The sequence below is a fragment of the Strix uralensis genome, chromosome 15 (assembly GCF_047716275.1).
Source record: "Strix uralensis isolate ZFMK-TIS-50842 chromosome 15, bStrUra1, whole genome shotgun sequence".
In the NCBI taxonomy this organism is placed as follows: domain Eukaryota; kingdom Metazoa; phylum Chordata; class Aves; order Strigiformes; family Strigidae; genus Strix; species Strix uralensis.
Window position 1 is genome coordinate 2,834,577 of NC_133986.1, and position 21,924 is coordinate 2,856,500.

Here is a 21,924-nt window from a genome sequence, read left to right on the forward strand (position 1 = left end):
GTGGGTAGGTTAAGGAGTGTAGATTTGGATGGAGGGGAGAAGAAGATTGGGGTGTTTTTTGTTTATGAAGTGGGATTTTTTACTTGCTTGAGAATTTTATATATATAATATACCTTGCGTGCAATTCTCTCAATGACAACTCTGGCTACCAGCTTGATAGATCCTCCTTCTGGATCATAAAATGGACTTTGAGGATGATCTAAGCTTGTAAGTGGTCTGATCTTTTCTTGAGGCACTGTAGGTTTGTTAGGAGACTGCAAGCAAAAAGAAAAAAAATGTTAATAATTAAAAACTAATAATTATTATTAATAATACAAATCATCCGCAGAAGTTAAAACTTCTCTGAAATGGTAAGTTGGGAAATTCCAATACAAGATGAACTTGGCACAATCATACTTAATGGCAAGGTGTTGTGGTGTGTTTTGTGGGTTTTTTTGTGTCAGGAAGCACTTCTCTAACACTTCAGGATTCAACCCTGAAGCTGGGTTCACAATAAACTGTATGCTTTGTTGTGTGGTTAGGTGACTATGCTAATAAAAAAAGTATTCAATATGCTTCCAGAGCTGCATTATAACTGGAGAAATGTCTGAGGTTCTAAAGACACCAGGTCTGAAAGAAAAAAACAACCATCTTCTGTCACCTGAAAAAGGAATATGCGTGCTGTTTGAGGATGTGACAAATCTTGTCTAACTTCAGATGTCTATACTGTCTGTATAGAAATGTAGTGTAGGTACGCCTGTCACCTATAGAGATCTAACCAGTTCATTAACTTGGCATAACTCATTTGGTCAGACCAGGACTTTACCTGAGGATGATGTGACTATCTTCCTAGAGAGTAATGGAGACAGAGAAAATGGATGATTTTAGAGTCTTGTAGAGATGAGAAGTCCAGGGTTTCAGTCCCTGTTCTCAGGAATAGTTAAGTTTTCTGTGTCAGAGTAGTTGGCATTGGGTTGAAACAGTAGAAAACTCAGGTTGATGTGGCTGCTGATAGCACACAGATCTGTATCAAAGGGGTTGGACACCTTAATGCTTAGTTTTGAGCAAAAATAAGTCCTCCATTTATTCAATAGGTGAATATAATAATATCCCAGGTGAATGTAATATTATCCCATTAATAATAATGCTCAGGAATTCAGACACGACATTCCGCCCTAAGGACCAACAGTAACTGTAGCTAGCATCTGCCTAAATGCCTTTTAATTCATTATAAGCAAAGTTTTTACTAGAGTAGTATAAAGGCGTATGTGGCGTTACTATGGATCAAATAGCTTTCATTCTTCACCGCTTTAAGGTAAACTTTATGTTTTGAATATATTACAAACAGTCCATATACCTCATAGGTAACACCGCTGTCTGTGCCAGCATCCCAGGGTATTAAATCCTGAACGACTTTCTGAACCCAGCCGCAGTCCTTGGTACAGAGGTCTTCGGCAGACAGACCCACGTTCCAGTCCGGGCTGGGTCCGAGCATGGTGAGGAAGGACATCAGGTGCCGGTGACGATCAACAGAAAACTCAGCAGAGGGAGCAGCTCTCCTGCAAATTTGCCATAGGAAGACTATTAACTGAATTAAGTTTGCTGCTAGAGGGCAATACAACTGGTGCTTCAAACTGGGAAATACTGAACGCTGGCACGATGCTGTGGCTGGTAGGTAGAGATGGAGAAGCAGGACAGGGAGAGGACTGCTGGGCAGCACTCTCTAGTTTCAGTCTCTGTGTTCCACCTGAGAAACAGCTTTAACGTCATTCAAGGAGATGTGCAGTTTTAATGGGTGAGAGGGATGTAGCAATAAAGAGCTGCAGCAGCATGCTTATGTCTTTGTCATATAATAAGAATAAAAAAAATCTGTCATGACACTTAGAAAAATTTGAAGTAAAATAGCAGAGAAATACCCAGAGGCTTTGATTGCTGGGATACTTTTTACCCCCCCCAAACCTAATACAAATTCCAATGACAAAAGTGCTTGGAAGCGCTACTGTGTGTGTGCACAAACAAGCGCTCTTTAATAGAGTTTTAGTGCTCATGTAGGTGAAAGATTAATGGCCATTGCCAGCCCGAGAGAGTTCAGCCAAGACTTTTGCAGGTTTCTGCCAGTGTATGTGAAAATGCCTCTATTCATCCAGCCTTTGTCAGCCGTTCCTTTAGGAGGAAATCATGCTGATTCATGCAGTGCTCTGCGATGCTGACGAGCAACTATCACATTCCTATGCAAATGAAAAATAAAATCAGGCCTGAACTGGAGGTTTCTGTTCACAGATGAAAAGCTGGACCTCTTCATGGCATCTTTCTCATGAGCAACAACAAATGCAAAGTTATTTAAAATGTGATTTTGGCAATTCTGCTCTACCAAATACCAGTCTCATGGCAACCGAAGTTTTCTTCAGTTACAGGACTTGGGTCAATATAGAGTCAAGTAGGGTGGGTTTTTTTTCAATTTTATGCTAAAACACACTGCTTCATGAGTGTTTATTTTTAACGTAAGGTTTTTTAAGTTATTCATCTTCGCTTTTTGAGTCAGGTAGCTTTATATATATATATAATGCACATTGTTCTTCTCTAGTCATAAGGCATTTATTCTTCCTATAAATGCTTGCATCACTGTAAAAATATAGCATTTAATTTGTTTATTTTTTCTGTCTCATAGCACTTTTAGCACATTATTAAAAACAGAACAGCCCAGAGTAGTTATCACGCAGTTTCAAATGTCTAAAAATTATCGTAGCTAGTTCACCTTCAAGAGGCAAGTTGCACAAGTAGGCATTTGCTAGTGGCTGAAATGTTCTGGCCACTTCTGTTCCAGAGTCTTTAGAAGTTGTTTCTTACTGTGTAAATTATCTTACATTGAATTAAAGACTCTGAGTAGGAGAGTTTCTAACTGTTTGATGACATTAATCCTGCCTTTACCACAAAGAGATGCAAATGACTTTTTTTTTTTCCATGACAGATAGAACTCTGATTTCAATGGAACAATTTGTCTAATGTAAAGTCATAAAATAATGAATGACGGTATCAGCCTCACTCTGTGAATACAGTATCCTGATATATTTGTCAAGTACATAGCAGAGATTAGTCTTAAAAAGCCTGCTAACTGACTTCAATTAACTAAAAGATTTACTGCATTATAAGGGTTTCTGAGAATTCCCTATAGGAATTTTATATTTAAAACAATACACAGCAGAAGTTGAACCAGTACACAGTAAAAATAAGACATGTATGTTTGTATACCTGATCTTTAGATTAAGAATATGTCTAATATGGACACTGCAGACTAGAGACGCAGGTTGGCTCTTGCAGGGGAAAAGCAAGGGCAGTGTGGAGCCACTCACCGCTGCGTCTCGCACCTGAGCTGATACTAAGCTGGTATGTGTTATGTGACGTTACATCTCAATCCCCTGTGCACACCCGCTCTCAGAAAAGAGAGGCAGACACAATCATACCATTTAAAGGCAGAGGGTTGGAAATCACTTGGCTACTTTAGACGCATAGTAAGGGAAAACTTTCGTCACCTGTTATTCTTGTGATGTGATAGGCACGTACAATTAAGGCTTTGAATGCTTTGTTAGGAAAGTAAATATTAATCATGTTATTAATATAAATCAAAATAGTGTATTTACATTATAGCTATATCAATATTGAAACTCTATAAAGGAACACACTTCAGTAGGAGATACTCTTTGCCTACGAGCCTTTGCATGTGTTAAATTATATCAGTAAACCTAAGCCTTCCATAATTTTCCAATTTCAGAGCACTTCACAAAAATTACCTGTCTTCCGGTCCTTCTGTAAGACAGATAGCTAGTTTTATGGCCATTTTACTGTACTTTATCCTGTAACTGTTGAACACAGAAATGTGAAGATTAATAGAGGACAAATAGAGGCATGTTTTCTTCTCTTCCTTCCTCCACTCTTGTGCAGACACGTACACAATGCACACACACTTTGTCTGCAGTGCACCACAACATACTAGGTTGGATATTTTAAAAACTTTTATATGTAGTGATTGAGAATGCAGTATTTAAAATATGTAGTATTATGTTTGTTGCACTTACTACTTTCCTAATACTAAATACTGGATACCTGTAAACAGTATGAATACAAATTTGAACCACAGTTGTATAATGCTGCCCAACATTCAGAGTCCTCCTTGAGTTGCTATAATTAAGGAGGAGAAATGGGCTCATAACTACTACCTAGGCATAGGGATAGGCACAGATTGGGCTTATACAATAGAGATCTTTGGTGGGTTTTGTTTGTTTGTAATAAAATTACAAATTTCAGATGTTTCTAGTATCCACACGAATGACAGATTTATGAAGCTGGCAGGAACCTAAATCCTTCTGCACATATCTCAAAACCACATCTGACTCAAGTGTCCCAAGATCAGCCTGTGGATCTCCCTGAAGGAAGCTAGTGTAAAAATGCATGGAAGTGCACCCTAAACCCAACCTTTTTCATTTCTGTATGGTCAACACGACTGATAAAAGAGGAATGTAGATTATCATCTTTATCTCTGCTTTCAATACGAATATATATTGCCATTTTAAGGCTTTTAAATTTTAAGAAAGTGTTCTTCTGCTATAGGTTGAGCATGTTTGGTAGTGCCCACAGGAAAAGCCTAAAGTTTGTAACTGATGTGAATTTGCTGTAAGAAACAAGTACGTCCCTTTGTCTTCCCCTACACATGTATGTGCATAAAAACAGTGGCAAATACGAGTTGCAAAGCAAATCCTAAACATTAGGTAAGTTCTAGGTGACAACCTTGAGAGCCCCACAGGGCTGGGGAATCCTGCTTTCGTTGGCTGAAGCAGACAGTACTTTTCCACTGTGACCCTGATCAGCCTGCTGACAATTCCTGTCACAGAGTGAAGCAAAGCACTAGATAGTGTCCTGCATCCCAATTTTCCATTTTCTTTATTCTATTTCCTTTTTGTTAGCATGATTTGGATCTCCAGCTATAGGGATGCCATATACTGAGCAGCATAAGAAAATACTCTCCCCCCCCCCCCCCCCCCCTTTTTTTCTTTTGTGGGTTTTTTGGGGAGGTTTCTTTGTTTGTTTTGGGGTATTTTTAAGGCTAAAAGAACACAAACATGATTTTCCTTTACAAGCTTTTCCCCTAAGTGACAATCTAGTTACTCTCACTTCTGGGGGTGAGAGCTTAAGAAAGCCTTTGACAAACCACCAGAAAACATATTTTTGAGTGTTGAATCAATACTGTTGTGTTCTACTTCTATCCCTATAAAAGGTAATAGAGCACAACTAAGGAAGGTGGTTGTGGAGAGTTACTGGATAGAAATAGTGAAAATAATATTTTGCAGAATAAAATTTTGAGGTTACTTTTGGTTTAATATTTGATTAGTAAGCAAGTAAAAGAAGTAGAAAAAGGCAGCTGGAGCAAATACTCTTTGTCTCTATGATACTAACTAGCTCAACAAATAAGACCAGTTATAGGGCTGAGCTTGTACCATTGGAATCAATGTGAATTTTACTACTGGATGCTATGTGTACTATGTTAGTATAAGAAAGCCATTTCCGTCACCCATGCATAAAGAATTTTGCAGCAACACAAAAGCCTATTATATAACGACAGATTTGAACACGGAGACCATCACTATTTCCACTGCAAAGTGCAGTGTAGGGCTGAGAATCTCTTGCTACGTGTTAAACTCACCAGGTTGGCTACTAGAAGTGATTCTAGCTGTGGTGGCACAAATGCAAATAATTTTTTCAAATAAATTAAAACAATGTATTAGATGCTTGTTATGCAGCAGTGGAGAAAAAGCCAAGAGTCTGAAACATCTTCAGGAATATTGAATTTGTGCAGTGCTTCAGAGTTATCCAAGTTCTGACTTCAGTTGTGGGTAAAAAATAATGTTGTGATTAAGTGGGCATATTAGAGAGAATAGGAGAACATAACATACTAATTCTTATGATAGCTGTTTGAAATAAAATTCTAATTCAGGCAGTCATGTATTTTATGCTGGGGAAAAAAATCTGATTGATTCCAAGGATTTAATAACTATATGGAATGTTTGGTAGTTTGAAATAGCTTATACCTCTCCAGGTTTCTTCACAGAGCTGTATTAAGGTATAATTGTTCTAAGCCTATTATTAGAGTCTGGATGCTAGATTCATTTGAGTATGCCAGGATCTGATCTCGCTTGTGCTAAGGATAAAGTAATAACCTTTTCAGATAGGAAGAAAAAAGTGTAAACGCAAGAGAAACCAGCCTAAGTCTGATGACCGTCAGAGGAGGTAGGTAGTTGGGAGCACTGTGGACCACATTGCCACTGGTTTAGTGTCAGTTCTGGGTGGTGCTGATGATGTGAAAACACTGGTTTTTCAAGCTGAGAGTTTAGTTGATTACATAGACCATGAAAACTGCATTTTTTAGGGAAATAGTAAATGAATTGCCTATTACACCTCTAGTTGGCAAAAGTGACGTCCTTCTTTTTTAGAGGCTTACACTATATCACATATACACTTTCCAGGATGAACTCTCTTATTTATTTATCTTTAGAACTTTTTGCTATTGATACAAATAACATTATGAGCATGAAAACATATTTCACACTCTTGAACTTCCAACTCTGCACCTGCTGCCTACCAGCAACACCTACACAACATCTGTTTTATTGAATAAACTTTAAAATCATAACATCCTAAAAGTTTGCTAGCTTTAAAGAGATAGAGAAATTTAAGATCTAAAATAGAATGGAAAATGCTACTTTCCTAGAAGTCTGCAACTAACAGAACAAATTAGATGGCATATTTAGATGATGTATTATTTAGGACCATTACGTGGACAACAAAGTTTTATGAGTAGATGTCAACACCTGAACATAAAACCAGAATTTCAGAGTTGAACAGAAGGAGGGGGAAAATTCTGATTAAGTTCTGCTGAAAAGCAGGGCAGGTAAGCATTTAACCTAATGAATAATTTAAACATGTGCATGTCCCAAAAGAGCCAGGGAAAAGAAAACTACATTAAAATGGACACTGAGTCAATGAAATTTGACTGACATCCATATAAAAAGTTGAAAAACACTTTAATGCCAAGCTGCTTTTGTCTCTGAGCACCAAATCAGAGGAGGTGACAGCAGGAGTTTGGCTATTTTATTTCATAATGAAAGAGTAAAGAAAGCCACAAAAAATTCTTACGCATTTAGCTTTTGGACTACAAAAAGGCCTGCATAACAACCTCTTACTCTGTACATAAGCTCTTAAAATGAGAATGGTGCCTATAATCACCTAAAAGAGATAGATATGTACTGGCATACACAACTAAGGTATTACGTCATTACCACTGATGTTAAAACCACTAATCAGAACAAATGCTGCTCTAAAATGTCATTAATCTAAGTATTTTTAAAAAGCATTACAAAAGGAAGGGACTTTGTGCAGCGCATCCTTCAGACGTTTTCATTTTGTCAGCTAAACATACCTGGATTGCAACTTTAGTTAATAATGATGTATTATTCATTAATATGCCAGCTATTTGATTTAATACCTTCAGAAGGGGTATACCTTAATGATACGATTAACAAATGTGAACAGGTTTGCCTCACTGAAAGAAAATTCTCAGATATCTCAAATTAGGATTAGGATTTCTGAAAACTGCTGATTATTGTGTGAGTCCTTTGCAGGTTGTCACAAACCAGTTAGGTGTGTTTATCCTACATGGTGCTGTCAACATTTGCTCCTGTTTAGAATAACCTCATGTCACTTTTTAGATCACTTACTGTGCATATACAATCAAACCATGCTTCAGGAATCCTCTTGCAATATATGGCATTACTGCATTTTATCCAGGCCAGGCTGACTACAAAGCCAAAGGACTCTAACTGTACGAACTCAGGAAACTTCTCTCTTTTTCACTTCCTAGGAGCTTTGGGGCTACAAATGGTTTGCCCAGAGTAATTACAGCTATATTTACAAAGGAAATCCTATGGGATGTTGTAAGAGCACTGTTGCTTTGTATCTCCTTTTCACCTGGCTAATCTACAAAGCCCTGACCATGCCCTGTTTGTCCTGAGAAACAGTGATAAGAGATCAGTTCTTTGACCCAGGGTAAGAACCATCACAGCCAGATTTCTGATCCTTTCCTCTCATTAACAATATCAGATAAACATTATAGACTTATTTATGAGTCTGTTCTAGCAATGAACTGTGGTTTGCTATCAATTTAATTTATCCTGAATATTAGATTACAGCAAATACCACCTTTTAACAAAAATAATTACTATGAGGCTATTGGAATATCTACAAAATGTGGATATTCCTTCAAATTAATTTCAAAGAATTTAAAATAGTACTGTCATGCATTTCAAAACCATTGATTTTGCAAGTGTCAAAAGCTTGGAATTGCATTTTACATTTCCTCGGTGTCAGTATAATCTCTGAAGATGTCCAGCATCTCACCACCTTTACCAATACAATACACATTCCGCTTCATGCAGCATCTATATCCATCTAACCTACATGTGCCTTTTGGTGTCTGGAGATGGAAATGTTTAATTATCATGACATTCATAGTAATGCAAAGAGATAACAATTGGAAGTTCTAAATTTTGTATATAGATTTCTGTTCACTAGAAATTTAAATGGCAAATTGTTCCAGTTAGTGAGTATTTACACATGAATGAGGATTTAGGATTAGCAAGTAGACATATAATTGCACGAAAATACTGCATACATGATTACTCACAAAATTATAAAGGGAAATTATTTTGGCTCAAGGAAAGTCAACAGATGGTTGGGAAATAATCATAAAACAGTAACTACCAATGGGAGGAACATGTAAAGAAAACAAAAGCAAGGATAGAGGGGGATGACTAAGTTTGATTTAATTGGATGGTCATTAATTTCCATGAACAATCAGTATAAAGTTCTTGCAGAGATTGTTCTTAGTTAAATCTTTTCTGTGTTTTAATACCCAACTTTTTTCCTTGCCTAGTGACATTTGAATTTTAAACAGAAAGTAAATGGTAAGTGATAGAAAATGGAATTGCCATATGTGCTTGCTCTGACAAAAAAATGATCGATAGAATTTTTTTTTTTCTTTTCCAACAAACACATATGTTCTTCCTTACTTTTTTTTTTGAGATTGAATTATGAGTTTCTTAATGTGGGTGTCAAACCATCTGTCAAACAATGAAGTTTCCCTAAGTCTCAATAATACAAGTAACACTTAAGACATTAATTCTTTTTATAAGCATGAGGTAGTTTTGTGATTAGGTTTTTTTTACTCAACACGTAATAAATGCATATAACTATAAATGCAAAGACTTGAGTAAACACGGTACTTTACAATAGCATGTGACTTCATGCTGGGAGAGGTAGAAATTGCAGCCTTGTGCTGCTAGTACATAACCCAGCATTATTTAGCCCTTTCTCTGTGAAAAATAAGAAACTATGTTCTTTTCTCATGGAATGCTGTAGAGCCATTAAAATAGACTAAGTTGTGAGGGCAGCGTATGGTATTGGGTTTACTCATTTTTGTTAAGTTCTTAAAATATTAATAAAATGGAAATTGATATGATTAAAGCTTTTATCTTATATTAATTATCCAAATATATACATGCATTTTGAGCTCAATCACATCCAATCTCAAATTTAGATGAATTATAAAATCTGGTAAAAATGCCAATTATTTTATACAGATTTTAACAATGTGTTTTGTTTGAGATTTACTTCAAGTAGTTTTTTGGCTTTTGGTGAAACAAATATTTCTGCCTTTTGGATAAAATTTAGAATTTATATTTAAAAAAAATCTAAAAACACTGTGAAGATTTTCTGGTTTCAGTGTGAAACCATACATTTACCATTTAGATCCAATTCTTAGGTGAAAGCTTTAATTTTAAAGTCAATGCCTTTTAACAAAAGTGTTTTGATTAGCTCTGCTGATGCATACACTGCTCAGTCAACATAAATTACTCCTGCATACAGCTGTCAGGAGTTTACTGACACTTCTGTGAAACTTCCAAAGTACTTCAAGTCATACAAGCGGGGATCACCTCACAGTTTAGGGAAAATGCTGGTCCTTAAGACAGCACATCAACAGTGTGGAGGAATGATACACTGCAGAAAGGAAGGATATACCACAGGAAGTTTTCTGACCTAAAATATAGTTTAACCATTAGCCCAGTGCAAAGCTGGAGCACTCAGAATTGTTTCTCAGCTCCAGAGAGATTTATGTATTTTGTCTTCATGTTATCAAAAGTCACAACTGACTTTTTCCCCTATATATTTTTTTTTGTATATCAGACTGTCCTTTATGCGTTACTATTTCTGATTAGACCGGGGGTTGGAATTCTTCTATGTTTGACAATACTAAACTTCACTGGATTAATGCCAGCTATCTATAAAATCGTAAAAGGAGAAAATAGCTGAACTAGACACACACCATTTGTTGCCATAGAAACAAGAGAGTCTGTCTGGCCTTCTCCAAACTTTGAAAATGTTTTCTAGTACTATACTGTCATTTTCTGGAAGGAAACTTCATTTACATCTGGATTGACAGATATTGGCTTTTACCCCATTTTAGAATAGACAGCACAATGTGACAGTGGGAGACAACAAGAGAGATAAGGATTTGTGGGGAAAAAAACCACTCCAGAGATTTACAGAAATAGTAAGTAAAGACACACATGCCGTAGTGGCATTATCGAAATAAAGTGTTGCCACACGGGAATAAAAATACATACTTTACAGAACACTATATTTGGGGGTGGGTGGAAGCAACAGAAATCTTTGCAGGCTATCATCATATTCTATTCCTGGGATGGATGTCATCAAACTACTCAAGTTAATATGTCTTTTACCTATAAGACGCAAATAGTCCTTCCATGCTAGTAAAATATTACACTTAAAAAGCACAGAGCTACCAGAGCATGGTGTTTTCATTTTTTATGGCTATATCTCTTTGCAGTAGTAGATACCAAAGAATGCCTAGAACGTTCTGCAAGAATTTATTGTTGCTACCACAGCTTATGACTAACTAGATTTTTTAAAAGTCTAAACCCAGAAATATTAATTATTAAAACTACATACCTGTTGCCTTGTGAGCAGTTGACCATGAAACCCCAGATTTTTAACGACAAAACATTTTCATCATCACTGCATAACACATACTCTGTGAGAAGGCATTTTTTCCATATAGGACTATGACAAGAGATCTCATCCAAAAAATTGAGCACATAAATCTGACGAAGATATTTAATTGATGGGCTTGCATTTCTTCTACAAATAATGTATTTTTCCTCTGAGAGATGGCTTCTTTTTGCTTTTGTTATACTTCCTATGAAAGCTTTTATTTTAAAGAAGTTACTTTCTAAGAAAATAAGTTGCAATTTGATCATTTTTAGGTGTTTTAGGACTTCAAGATAATTTTTTTTACTTGTAATTAATTTAAGGAAAATATCATTTACTGTGGAATCACTAAAGAATGAATGTTTCACGTTTACATCTATGTGTTATATAAACTCAGGTCCTGATTACTTCTTACAAAGAACATTACCGTTGGCCATGATATAGTGTACAACTGCCAATTCATTTGTGCTGCTTTCCTCCACTTCTTCCTGCAGTTTCACCAAAATATCTCACTTTTAACTATTAAAAATTGTTTTGCATTCCAAAAGGCTTCAATCCAAAAATATTTCCCTCATTAGTCTGAGCTCTGCATTCTGATTTTGTTCTCACTGCATTTCACTGGCTTCCACTACGGCTTTTGCAAAATTTTTGCTCATCCGTTTATGCTTTACATGGCATCTCAAATAAGGTCAGTTTCTGAAGAAATAATGAGCTACCAGATGTTAACAAGTGATCACAGGAATACTGAGATCTCTGTACCTTCATTAAACTTGGTCAGACATGGACGAGTTTTTCAACTCATTGATCATCGAGTCATTTTTCCGAAAGATGGCAATAGAAGACCATCATAGTTAAACAGCTCTTATAACATTCCAAACATAAGTAAAACATTGTATTTTCCTCTAACTTGGCATGAAAATTTCAATCTGAATATTTAACATGTGGTGAAATTAAACCAATTGAAAACAAGGTATTGTAGGTGTATTCACCTACAAGGTGAAGTATAATTGATACTTCCTGCATTTTACATCTGTTAGAAAAATGAATCCATTGGTCAAATTCACTCAGACAAGAAAATGATTGAGCATGGTATTTCTCTCTGTTCAGGCAAACCCTGAAATCACCTTCTGTGCCAGCAATGAATTGTAATGTGTAATGACACTGCGCAGCATCCGCATGAGCGCAGAGGGACAAGTATATATGGGTGTTTTAGTTGAGATTGGAGATGCATTTCTGAGGTGAATTTCCCATTGTGCTTTGGTTCATATCCCAGAGCAATCTTAGAGTGCAGACCTGATTTCTTTACGATCAATCTAGCCTGGAGCTTTTTCCCTGCACTTCTGCTGCCAGCAGGCAACCACCCTCGCTGCGACCAGCGCAGCAGCCATCCAAAGTGATCTCCCATCCCCCAAATTTGTCACTTCCTCAGCACTGTTTCACACTACAGATCTGCTCCTATTGCAGTGCATTTCTTACAGATGTAGACAGCTTGGGTAGCTATTCATTATGAAGACTCTTCATGGTTATAAATACATATGCTATAGAGAGACTCTAATGCTTTCACCATAGAATTAAAGTAGGGTTTTAAGTTTAGACAAGACATACCTCACACAAAATCCTTTAAAAATATTCCCAGAGTGCCTATTTAAGGCAAAATATGGGCCATACAACACAACATTACAACTTTTAGTCTTACAAAACTCTATCTGTACTTGGAGCGAGCCACTTCGGGATTTAAAAAATACTTTCAAGCATCTCAAAATTTAAATCGAATCATTTGTCAAGAGAAAAGCACATCATAATTCTTCAGCAAAACACTCATATAGTTTCTTTTAGGATAACATAGATCCAGTGAGATGTCAAATATAACCACATTTCACTCATCCCACTTCATTACAATGGCAAGTCACTGACAATAAATTTGTAACTCAGACAGTTCATCAGCCTATTTCTTGTTCCAATTCTTCATGCTTTAGCTACTAGCAATTTTATATCCTTTTATTTTCAGTTGTTCATGATGACTTGTTATCAATGAGACAGGCTTGTAGAAATTTAATTATTTCTTTGCTGGAAGTTTTATTTTCCTGGATGCAGCTGTTATTGATTGAAAATCATGTTATTGTGAATTCAGTGTACTTCAGGTACAGTAATGTTCATGTTATAATGGCAATGACTTGTTTGGTTTTTATGGCTGACTTTCCACCTATGTGATAGCCAAGTGATGTTCACACTAGTGTGGTCAAAGATCTGTTGATATTGTAACCTCTTAGCTGCAGTTAACAAAGTAAGCTATTTTTCTGCCCAAGAATCCCTAAAATGGTCATTAGGGTTTGCTCCAGGCAACAACTGACACTGTCTTAGCACAATAGTTATTTACATTTCTTTTTTTAATCAGTTATTCTTTTGAACTGGTTTTGCTATCCACTTTAGTGTACAGAGAGAGACTGTACTCTCACAAATCATATTTGTGTAACTACTCACATGACGAAAGTCAAATGTATGAAATTGTCCTGTATACTAAATGGATGGTTACACACCGATGAAATTATTTGCACCTTAGCTTTGGAGTAAATCAACTAACATTGACAGCATTATGATGCACACTGACAGAATTTATCTATAGTATAAATATTAATTGATTATTTTAAAGAAAATAATCTAAAATTGAAGGAATATTGAACTTTGGGAGTAAAGATCATGTCTCTGTGCAGCCTTACAGTACTGCTTTGTGTCTTCTGCAGTAGTACTGCTATTAATTTTATAATGTATTTTATATATTCTGCAAGGGCCATACTATTCACAGTCCTGCTACTGGATTAAAGGAAAGAAAATGTCTTTTAAAAATCTATTGTAACATTAAAACATTATTAGTGTCCAAAATAACATGGTTTTTTTAGAACAGGACTGTGAATTCCTCAGTGTGTGCTTTCCACACCCCAGCTCCCTAAACATAGAGTCACCAAAGTTCCACCATATCATAAATGTTCTGAAGTCACCGGGTTGCACCCACAGTATAGCAAATAGTTGCCCATGTGACCTACATTATTTTCATTTAATTTAAATACTGTCCCAGTCTTCATATGTCTACACCCTTTCCTTACCAAAAGATTTACAGCTGCTTGGCTTTATAGTACACTTTTATAACAAGAGAGTTAATTACACTCACTTTTCTCTGTTAAAAAAAACTTACAGGTAATGCAACCACACGCGCATCATAAGGCGTTCCGGGGGTTAAATGCAGCTATGGAAGGATATGTAAACTTGTTAAGTGAGACAATATCTGAAGCTTACTTTCTGAAAAGTACAGAGGAAGTGGAAGATAAATGCAGCATTCAATTAGGAGGAAATGTCTAACAAGTATGCAAGAAAAATTAGCATTATAAGGAATATAAAAAGTAGCAATAAATAATAAGCTTCCTTATTTTTATATAACCCTCTGCTGACTCTTAGTCACACTAGGTGAAATTATACATGCGTGATTTATTTTTCAAATCATTAGGTGGAACAGTGTTTATAAGCAATTTGTATAATCAAATGTTAATGATATACAGTAGATAGATGATTAAAGAACTATGATATGAGCTTTTCTTATGACTTTGGAGAAAACAACAAATAAAATTTAAACTATGCCCATTACAGCTGGTTAATTGCAGTTCAGTCTATTTTGCCATTCAGAATGCCAGTTAAACCCAAATACAAGTATGTGTGTTCAAACATGTCTGGTTTTTAATTCTCAGCTGGGTAGTCTGAGGACTTGATTAATTAGGCAACTGAATAATTTTCTTATTTCTAATGTATATTTTTATAAATTACATTCTGATACCAATATCAGCTATTTATGGCAGTGCATTGCATGGTAGAACAGGAAATCTTTTCAGCATTCTTAATGGGACAGCAAAGGAGTTACATCAACTGAAAAAGAGCAACTAACCTCAGAATGTACTCACCTAGACATCACACAAACCAAAACTTTTGTGAATACATAATATTTTAAAAGAACTAGAGGTAAAGTTTCATTTCATATCAAATATTTTAAATGGATGAATAGGAACTGGAATGACTGCAAAATTCAAACCCTTGTCTTCTCTATTAAAGTTGATTAAAGAAAATTAAAAGGTACATTTCAATGAATTTTAGTTTGTATGCTATGAGAAGTTTGGTGTGGTACTTGTGAATAATTCTATCAACGCTTAATAAGATGCTCCAGGAAGCCTAGTTGACAGAATTAACTTACAGACGTTGTCAGGTCTGTAGTCTCTAGGGCTCCGGGCATTTCATTCTTTTTTATCTAAATCCTCTCTCTTACCAAAGCTGAAAGGTGCATTGATTTGAATCTTCCCCTCTCAATGCTGAGTAATACAGGTTTAGTAGATCACAGCGTTTGGCGCTGCTGTTGGGATTCTGAGTTAGACACAGGAAACATCCGGCTCCAAAGGAAAAGAGACTGAGAGGATTTCTGCTGGGCTTTGGTGCATGGGGGTGTCCACCCTGAGCAGGGTGGTGGCAGCACATTAACGAGCCCTGCAGCAAGCAGCACAGCCTCTCGCTGGCCCAGAGCATCCCCGGGATAACAGCTGTGCAAACAGGCAGCTTAATTTCATAATGACACGACTAAATGGACCATATTTTGGTTATGTGGATTTCCTAAACAGTTAAACAAACACTATTGGCTTGCAACAAGTCATGTACTTTGTGACCCTAACAAAAGTGTAGCATTCCCTACAGAAAATGAAAGCATTTAAGGTGCAATTATGGCATATAGGCGATTGAGGTGGTTTTATTTTGGTGCATTCAAGCAGCAGCTGATGCAAGACTTGGCAACAAAGGTGCTATTGTGAGTTTGTGTTGGGGAGCCTGGACACATGTTGGGGCTAACCTTGTCTGAAGGCTGCACAACTGCAGCTTTGCTGCTCTTTTTGTTCTGGCTGGTTCACACCTGTGCTGCTGTCACACATGATTCTAGCACATACCAACCCAATCTCAAATGCCTTAAAAAATGTAGCTGGTATATACTAATTATTTTAGCTGGTATATATTAATTATTTCAATGTTAATATTTATATAATTTACTGCAGTGAACCATCCTAAAATTAAAACATGATATAAGGGAATAAGCAAGTTGTTGACGCTTGTTCTTACCAAAATCAGAGGCAACAAGTAAGATCACTGATCTAGGCCATGAAGCTACACTGCTCCTCTGTTTCTTTTTCCTCCAACAGTCTCTGCATTAAGCTCTCCAAAACAAATTACTCCAAATGTAGGTAGCACAACAAGGTAGTGGTTTTGAATATAGCCTATAAATATTTTTAATATAGGTCTTATTAAAGGAAAAGTGCCAGCATTAGTTGTGGCACATGTGCACGTACTTTTTATTCACATATGCAGCTTAGAAGTAGATAATTCACACAGATGAGTAGGTAAATTAATTTCTCAAATTCTCCAGAAAGATAGCTATAAAGATCAATTACATAAATTCTAAAAAAGATTACTTCTGAAAGATTTTCAGAAAAATCTCAAAAAGATTCCTCAAATAACATATTAATCTTATAGGACAACACAAAAGGAAATGTCTACTTGAAGTCATCATTCTAAAAAACTAGCCATTTATTATGAATGTAATGTAAATGTATGTAATTTTGTCCTATTTCCAGCACAGAGAAATTAAGCAAGTAATAAAAATCAATTTCAACTAGATCTAAATAAATTATCATTTACTTAAAAGTGCATTTTTGAGTGAACAGAAACATTGTTTCTTAAATTGAATTCAGTAATTATCAGTTAAAAAAGGAGACAAATCTGTTTTCTTTTCAAAAATTACCTAATTCATGCATTCTATTTTAAGAAATGTGAAGGTGTTTCAAAAAAAAGTGCTAAAAACCTGGAAGTAGAACAAAATATTTTTGTTGGCCAGAAACAGTCTTTCTTCCGAGGCAGCCAGGGAACTGAAAAAGCTATCATTGCATAAGTGCCACAAAAGAAAGACAGAGTGATTTCTAATTAACGAGAACATGCAGCTGATTTGTACTTGTTCCACACATATCCCTTCCCCAACTTACAAAGCTGGTTAACTCACTGTTTACCAAACATTTTAGAGAATAATCTCCTTCAGAGAACTGTTCTGCCTCTCCTCCCTTTTCTTGAGGAGGAAATCCTAGTGATTGCTTTCTTTCTCTGGCTAATAAATACTTAATTATTCCATGCAAAACAGCAAGGCTTGAGCTAGAAGAACATGATATGTGATAGTAAAGGGCTCTCACTGTGTAGGTTGCTATTTGAATTTCACATTCAGAGGTAGGTGTTACCATTCAAATCTCGTCAGGAGGAAAGGAGAATTAAACCTAGACCTTCTGAGTACCAGGAGATTCTTCTCCATATTGCTGGCCGTGTGGGTGTGTGGCTGACTTAAAAGTTGTGCGTGAAGACCAGGCCCTCACTGATAAAACAGGCAGGACAACAACTAAACTATGGCACTTAATACGGTTTAGTTGTGATCTGTTGCCTAATGGAGGTGCCCTCACCCCTGCAAAAATGTAGTGAGCTTTGGGAACATTGAAAGTTGGGTTTATTTTTATGCATTTAGTGATGTTACTGATAGCTATTTAAGCATGTAAACACTTCAAGAACTGAAAGTTTGAGAATTACGTGTTTACAGCAAATGGTTGCCTAAATGCCTTCCAGTGTCCTTTTGTAAATTACCCTCTCTGTGAAGCTCACAAAAGTTGCGACATGTGAGAAGGTCAACAGAGAGGTTCAGTAACACATCATGTTTACATGGATAATGTTTATGTTTCAGCTCTCTGCCATCTGATGGAATTGATTAGATAATACCAGTAACATTAATGGAGTCACAAATTATTATTAAAGCTGTTTTCACTGCTGAAGACTTCTTTTAAGTATTCAACTGTATACATAACCTTGGGTAGTTTTACACAAGGATATTTATCAGTGAGAAAACACAACATTAAGACTGTGTGAGTTGTAAAGAGTAGAATATCAGACACGATAAATTGAGATCTTTAACAATGAAGCATAAAATAAGGAGAGGGAGTTATTTTATTACATTTCAGAATACAGTGAAGAGTTTCATTTCTGACTTAAGTCGTTCTCCAACTAACAACATATAATAATCATTCAGTGATCTAAACATGGAGGCTACTTTAAGGAAGAGAAGTTTTGTGGGCACAAGAATAGCAGAAGATTAAAGTAAAAAAAGCAAAAAGTAAAAACTGTAAGCAAAACAGAGGTAAATCGAGAAACAAGCAAACACTGAAACACCAAATAGATGAAATTCCCTACTCATCTGTGGCTTGGCTTTCAATTCCCAAATGCTGTAATGAAGACTCATTGGTCATAGCAAATTCACTGCAGGATGAAAACATACAACAAATTTTTTTGCTCAAATTGTGGTAGAAGAATTCTGGAAGAAAGCAAAGATTGAAAGAGCTTTCACTCAAGAATAAAGGAAGATGCAAAAGAGTATGTCAGCATTTTTTTTCTCCAGCTAGTGTGCTCCATCAACTCAAACATATTTTGGATCAGAGCATTTTTGCATTTCCCATCACCTTTCTACAGAATACTCTTCGTTTGATTTCTGGAACAGTTTACTTTGTTGCCCAGTTTAGTCACATTATCTATCTCAATGCTGAAAACCACACTTAGGAATATCCTGTCGCATTTTCTGATATCCTCCTTGCAAGCCAGGAAAAACAGCCCTAATATCTTTATAGTCAGAGAAAAGATATCAAAGATATGTAAAACTTGAAATGGAAGGGGATTGATGGGATAATTTGAAGGGGATGATGAGGTAACCACACTAACTTATAAACTCTTTGGACTAAATAGTTCTATTCATCTGAAACAAAAAGGAATAGGCCTCCTTTTCTGCTAAGATTCACTTTCAAATGCTTACTGGAGTGTTTTCAGGTAATCTCCAAACAAATGGAGAAGAGTTGCTTAAATGGACAAGAAGAGTAAGCTCTGCACACATTCAAGAGCCACAGGAAAACCACAGGACCATGACTACTCACACAAATGACACAGGGGATGAAATGGAAACAGGAGAGACATAAGGAAGGAGAGGACAATTTCCCAAACTTCAAATAGTTGAGAATTATAATAAATCAAAATGCCTAGCACTTCGATGTGCATTGGTTGTAACTAAGAATGTACCGAGAAGGTAAAAAGGTTGGAAAACAGTGATGTTTTTGCATAGAAGAAAAAAATAATTGAGAGAGGAATATGAAAAGTAATGCTTGTGAATATTTCAGAAACCTTTTAATGTCAGGTACTCTCACTATGCTGTTTTTCTAGATAAAATATCTTGATTTTTTTCATTGAAATATATAGTCTATAGGTTGACCTACTAAACCTAAAATAATGAAAAAAAAAAAAATAATAATTAGAAAACACATGATGTACTTAGTAGTAATTACAATCATACTTCTGGAGAGCCCTATCCAAACATATTTTTTCTTCTAACTAGGGCTGCAGACTAAAACTCTGGCAGGAAAGGAACGGGAAACAGGCAGCTAATTTATGCAGAGAAGTGAGGTCATCTTGCCAGTTTTTTAGAATCTTAAAGACTTTAGGACAGAAAGTTAAAGCTACTTTTTCAATTAATTTTTTTTCCCCCCAAATCAATATTGCTTTTTTATGTATCAGGAAAAGCCAGAACAAGCACATTAAAATACCTGGAAAGACACACTATCTGTACTGGTATTTAACACTTTATAAGGTCTAAGTGTTTAATAATTGAATACATGACATACTGGAGAATAATTTCCATCCTATCTCTGACCCATGTTTGTATTTATCAGTGTTAGGCTATGTGTATGTGGAAGTCCACATTCCACAGTGTTGCTTTCCTGGTTTACAGGAACTACAAAAAAGTGATTAGACACAAGAGTTACCATTCAAATACTTCTCCTCTTGCTTATGTTAAGAGCGAGCTGTATGCTTACACTGGACATATTTTTGAAATGTCAGAAACTACCCACAGAGATGTCCATTAATGTGTCACTCCTGTCCAATAGGAGTTTCCATTTTCAATTCCACTCTTTTTTCCAGAGATCTAAGAACTATGTGGTGAAACAATATTCCTTGTTCTGATGCGGTATCTTGGCTTGGAGGTCCTGCCATTTTGAAAAACCAGAGATCCACCTGAAGAATTTGCTTTCTCCTACTCCCCAACCATCATGACAAACATGCTGTTATACAAAAGAAAGAGACACACATGATAATGTCTTTCCCTGATGGTGAGGAATCACAGAGGACATAATGACTGTGAAAAAACAAGCAGCTGTAAAAACAGCAAGTGCCCTGACAATACTGCCTGGCCTGGATTTCACCACGTTAATGACAATCCAGCTCATGCCACGATGTGGAACTGACAGCTTCTTCTGCACCCAGCAACTGATTCTCCCTCCACCTCCCCAAAGGGTCCCATTTTTCTTCTTGTAACTGACCTGTAACTCACAGCATAGAGTGGGACTAATTGATCAGGATTTGTGTTTATTGTGTTTATTATTATTTGTGATAATCTGGTTGATTATCCTGGGAAGCTTTTACTTAGATTAAAGTGCTTGTTGAATGAAAAGGGGGGTGTCACAATAGAGATGTCTGGATTTTAAATAAAAGCATAATTAATATAGCCAAAAAAAAAAAAAAAAAAAAGCCGTATATATTTGGGGGAAGGGAATTCAAGATTTTTCAAGGTATTAGCTCTTGTGGAACTTGATGCATACTATCTTTAAAAGTCTTGCCTTGTTTATCCCTAAATTCTTCTGTCATGGCTTGATTATTTTACAGGTGCTGGATATGCAGATTTGGATGCCAGTTGTACTGTCTGTATTTGCTGTATTTTATCCTCCAAACTGCCAAAGGCCAATGATTTGCAGATGAGTATGAAAGTAAAATTTGATTCTGCTTGAAACACAGCTGAGAGGAAGGGAGCAATGAGCTGTGCTCTTGTTTATACAAGTAAGATAAGAAAAACTACTTTCATTTGACAGCATGCTGTATACTGATACCATTATACTGGAGGAAGAATGCATTCCCTGCGAGTACTTTAAAGTCAGAATTTCAGATACACAACTTGGTAATACAAACATAAGCAACAGCAAAATGTTTTATTACTTGGTCTGGCACTCCTCCTCAGGCACGCCTTCTCATGCTACCAATATTGCGCTCTCAGTTGGGCAACCATAAAACTAGTTTACAAAGATTACCCAAAACTGTCTCCTGCATGTAACAACTCAAGAGAGTTTTTTGCATGCTGATGCCCTGGATAAGAAACTGAATGGAAGATAATGAAGATGTGACAAAGAGCGGGCACATAAAGGAACTGAAGAGAAGAATGATAAAAACCAGTGAAGTATGGCAGGATATAGTTTCCTCAGCATTATATTGTACTGGAAGATGACAATATGTTAAAGTGTATTAGCCTTACTTGTAATGAACAGAAAGCAATTCGGAAAATTACTTAGCGTCATTGTATCCTTCCCTGCTTAGGGCTGGCAACTTGTCTCAGCCCCCACTGTAATTTCTGGTATCTGAACTCACATCTGAAGCCAAAGAACTCTCCCTGGGGAGGCACTTTGTGCCCACTGGATCTGCACTGAGAAGTCTCTAATTTCTTGTCCCATAAGCAGAAGAAAAGCTCCCAGTTATACTTCCCTTCTTATCTCTGGTGTCATGAACCAAAGGCTTTCAGCATCACTGTCAGATTTAGACACAGACTTACACACTTCATGACCTCAGTCTCTACAGAGCTTGAAACATTACTTAATGAGGTATGACTGGCCTCAGGAGTCACAGCCTCATTGACCGGCA

At 36.3% G+C, this 21,924-nt stretch overlaps 1 protein-coding gene across 2 annotated transcripts in view; it reads right to left on the reverse strand.

Annotated features, from left to right (window-relative positions):
* SPON1 (spondin 1) overlaps window positions 1-21,924 on the reverse strand; it is a 358,480-nt gene that overhangs the window by 12,639 nt on the left and 323,917 nt on the right. For both annotated transcript variants that reach the window (XM_074884793.1, XM_074884792.1), the window contains exons 8-9: window positions 1,337-1,538; window positions 114-254 (exon numbers count right to left, since the gene is read on the reverse strand). In XM_074884793.1, the coding sequence (XP_074740894.1) occupies window positions 114-254; window positions 1,337-1,538 (343 nt within the window). The remainder of the gene's footprint in view (window positions 1-113; window positions 255-1,336; window positions 1,539-21,924) is intronic.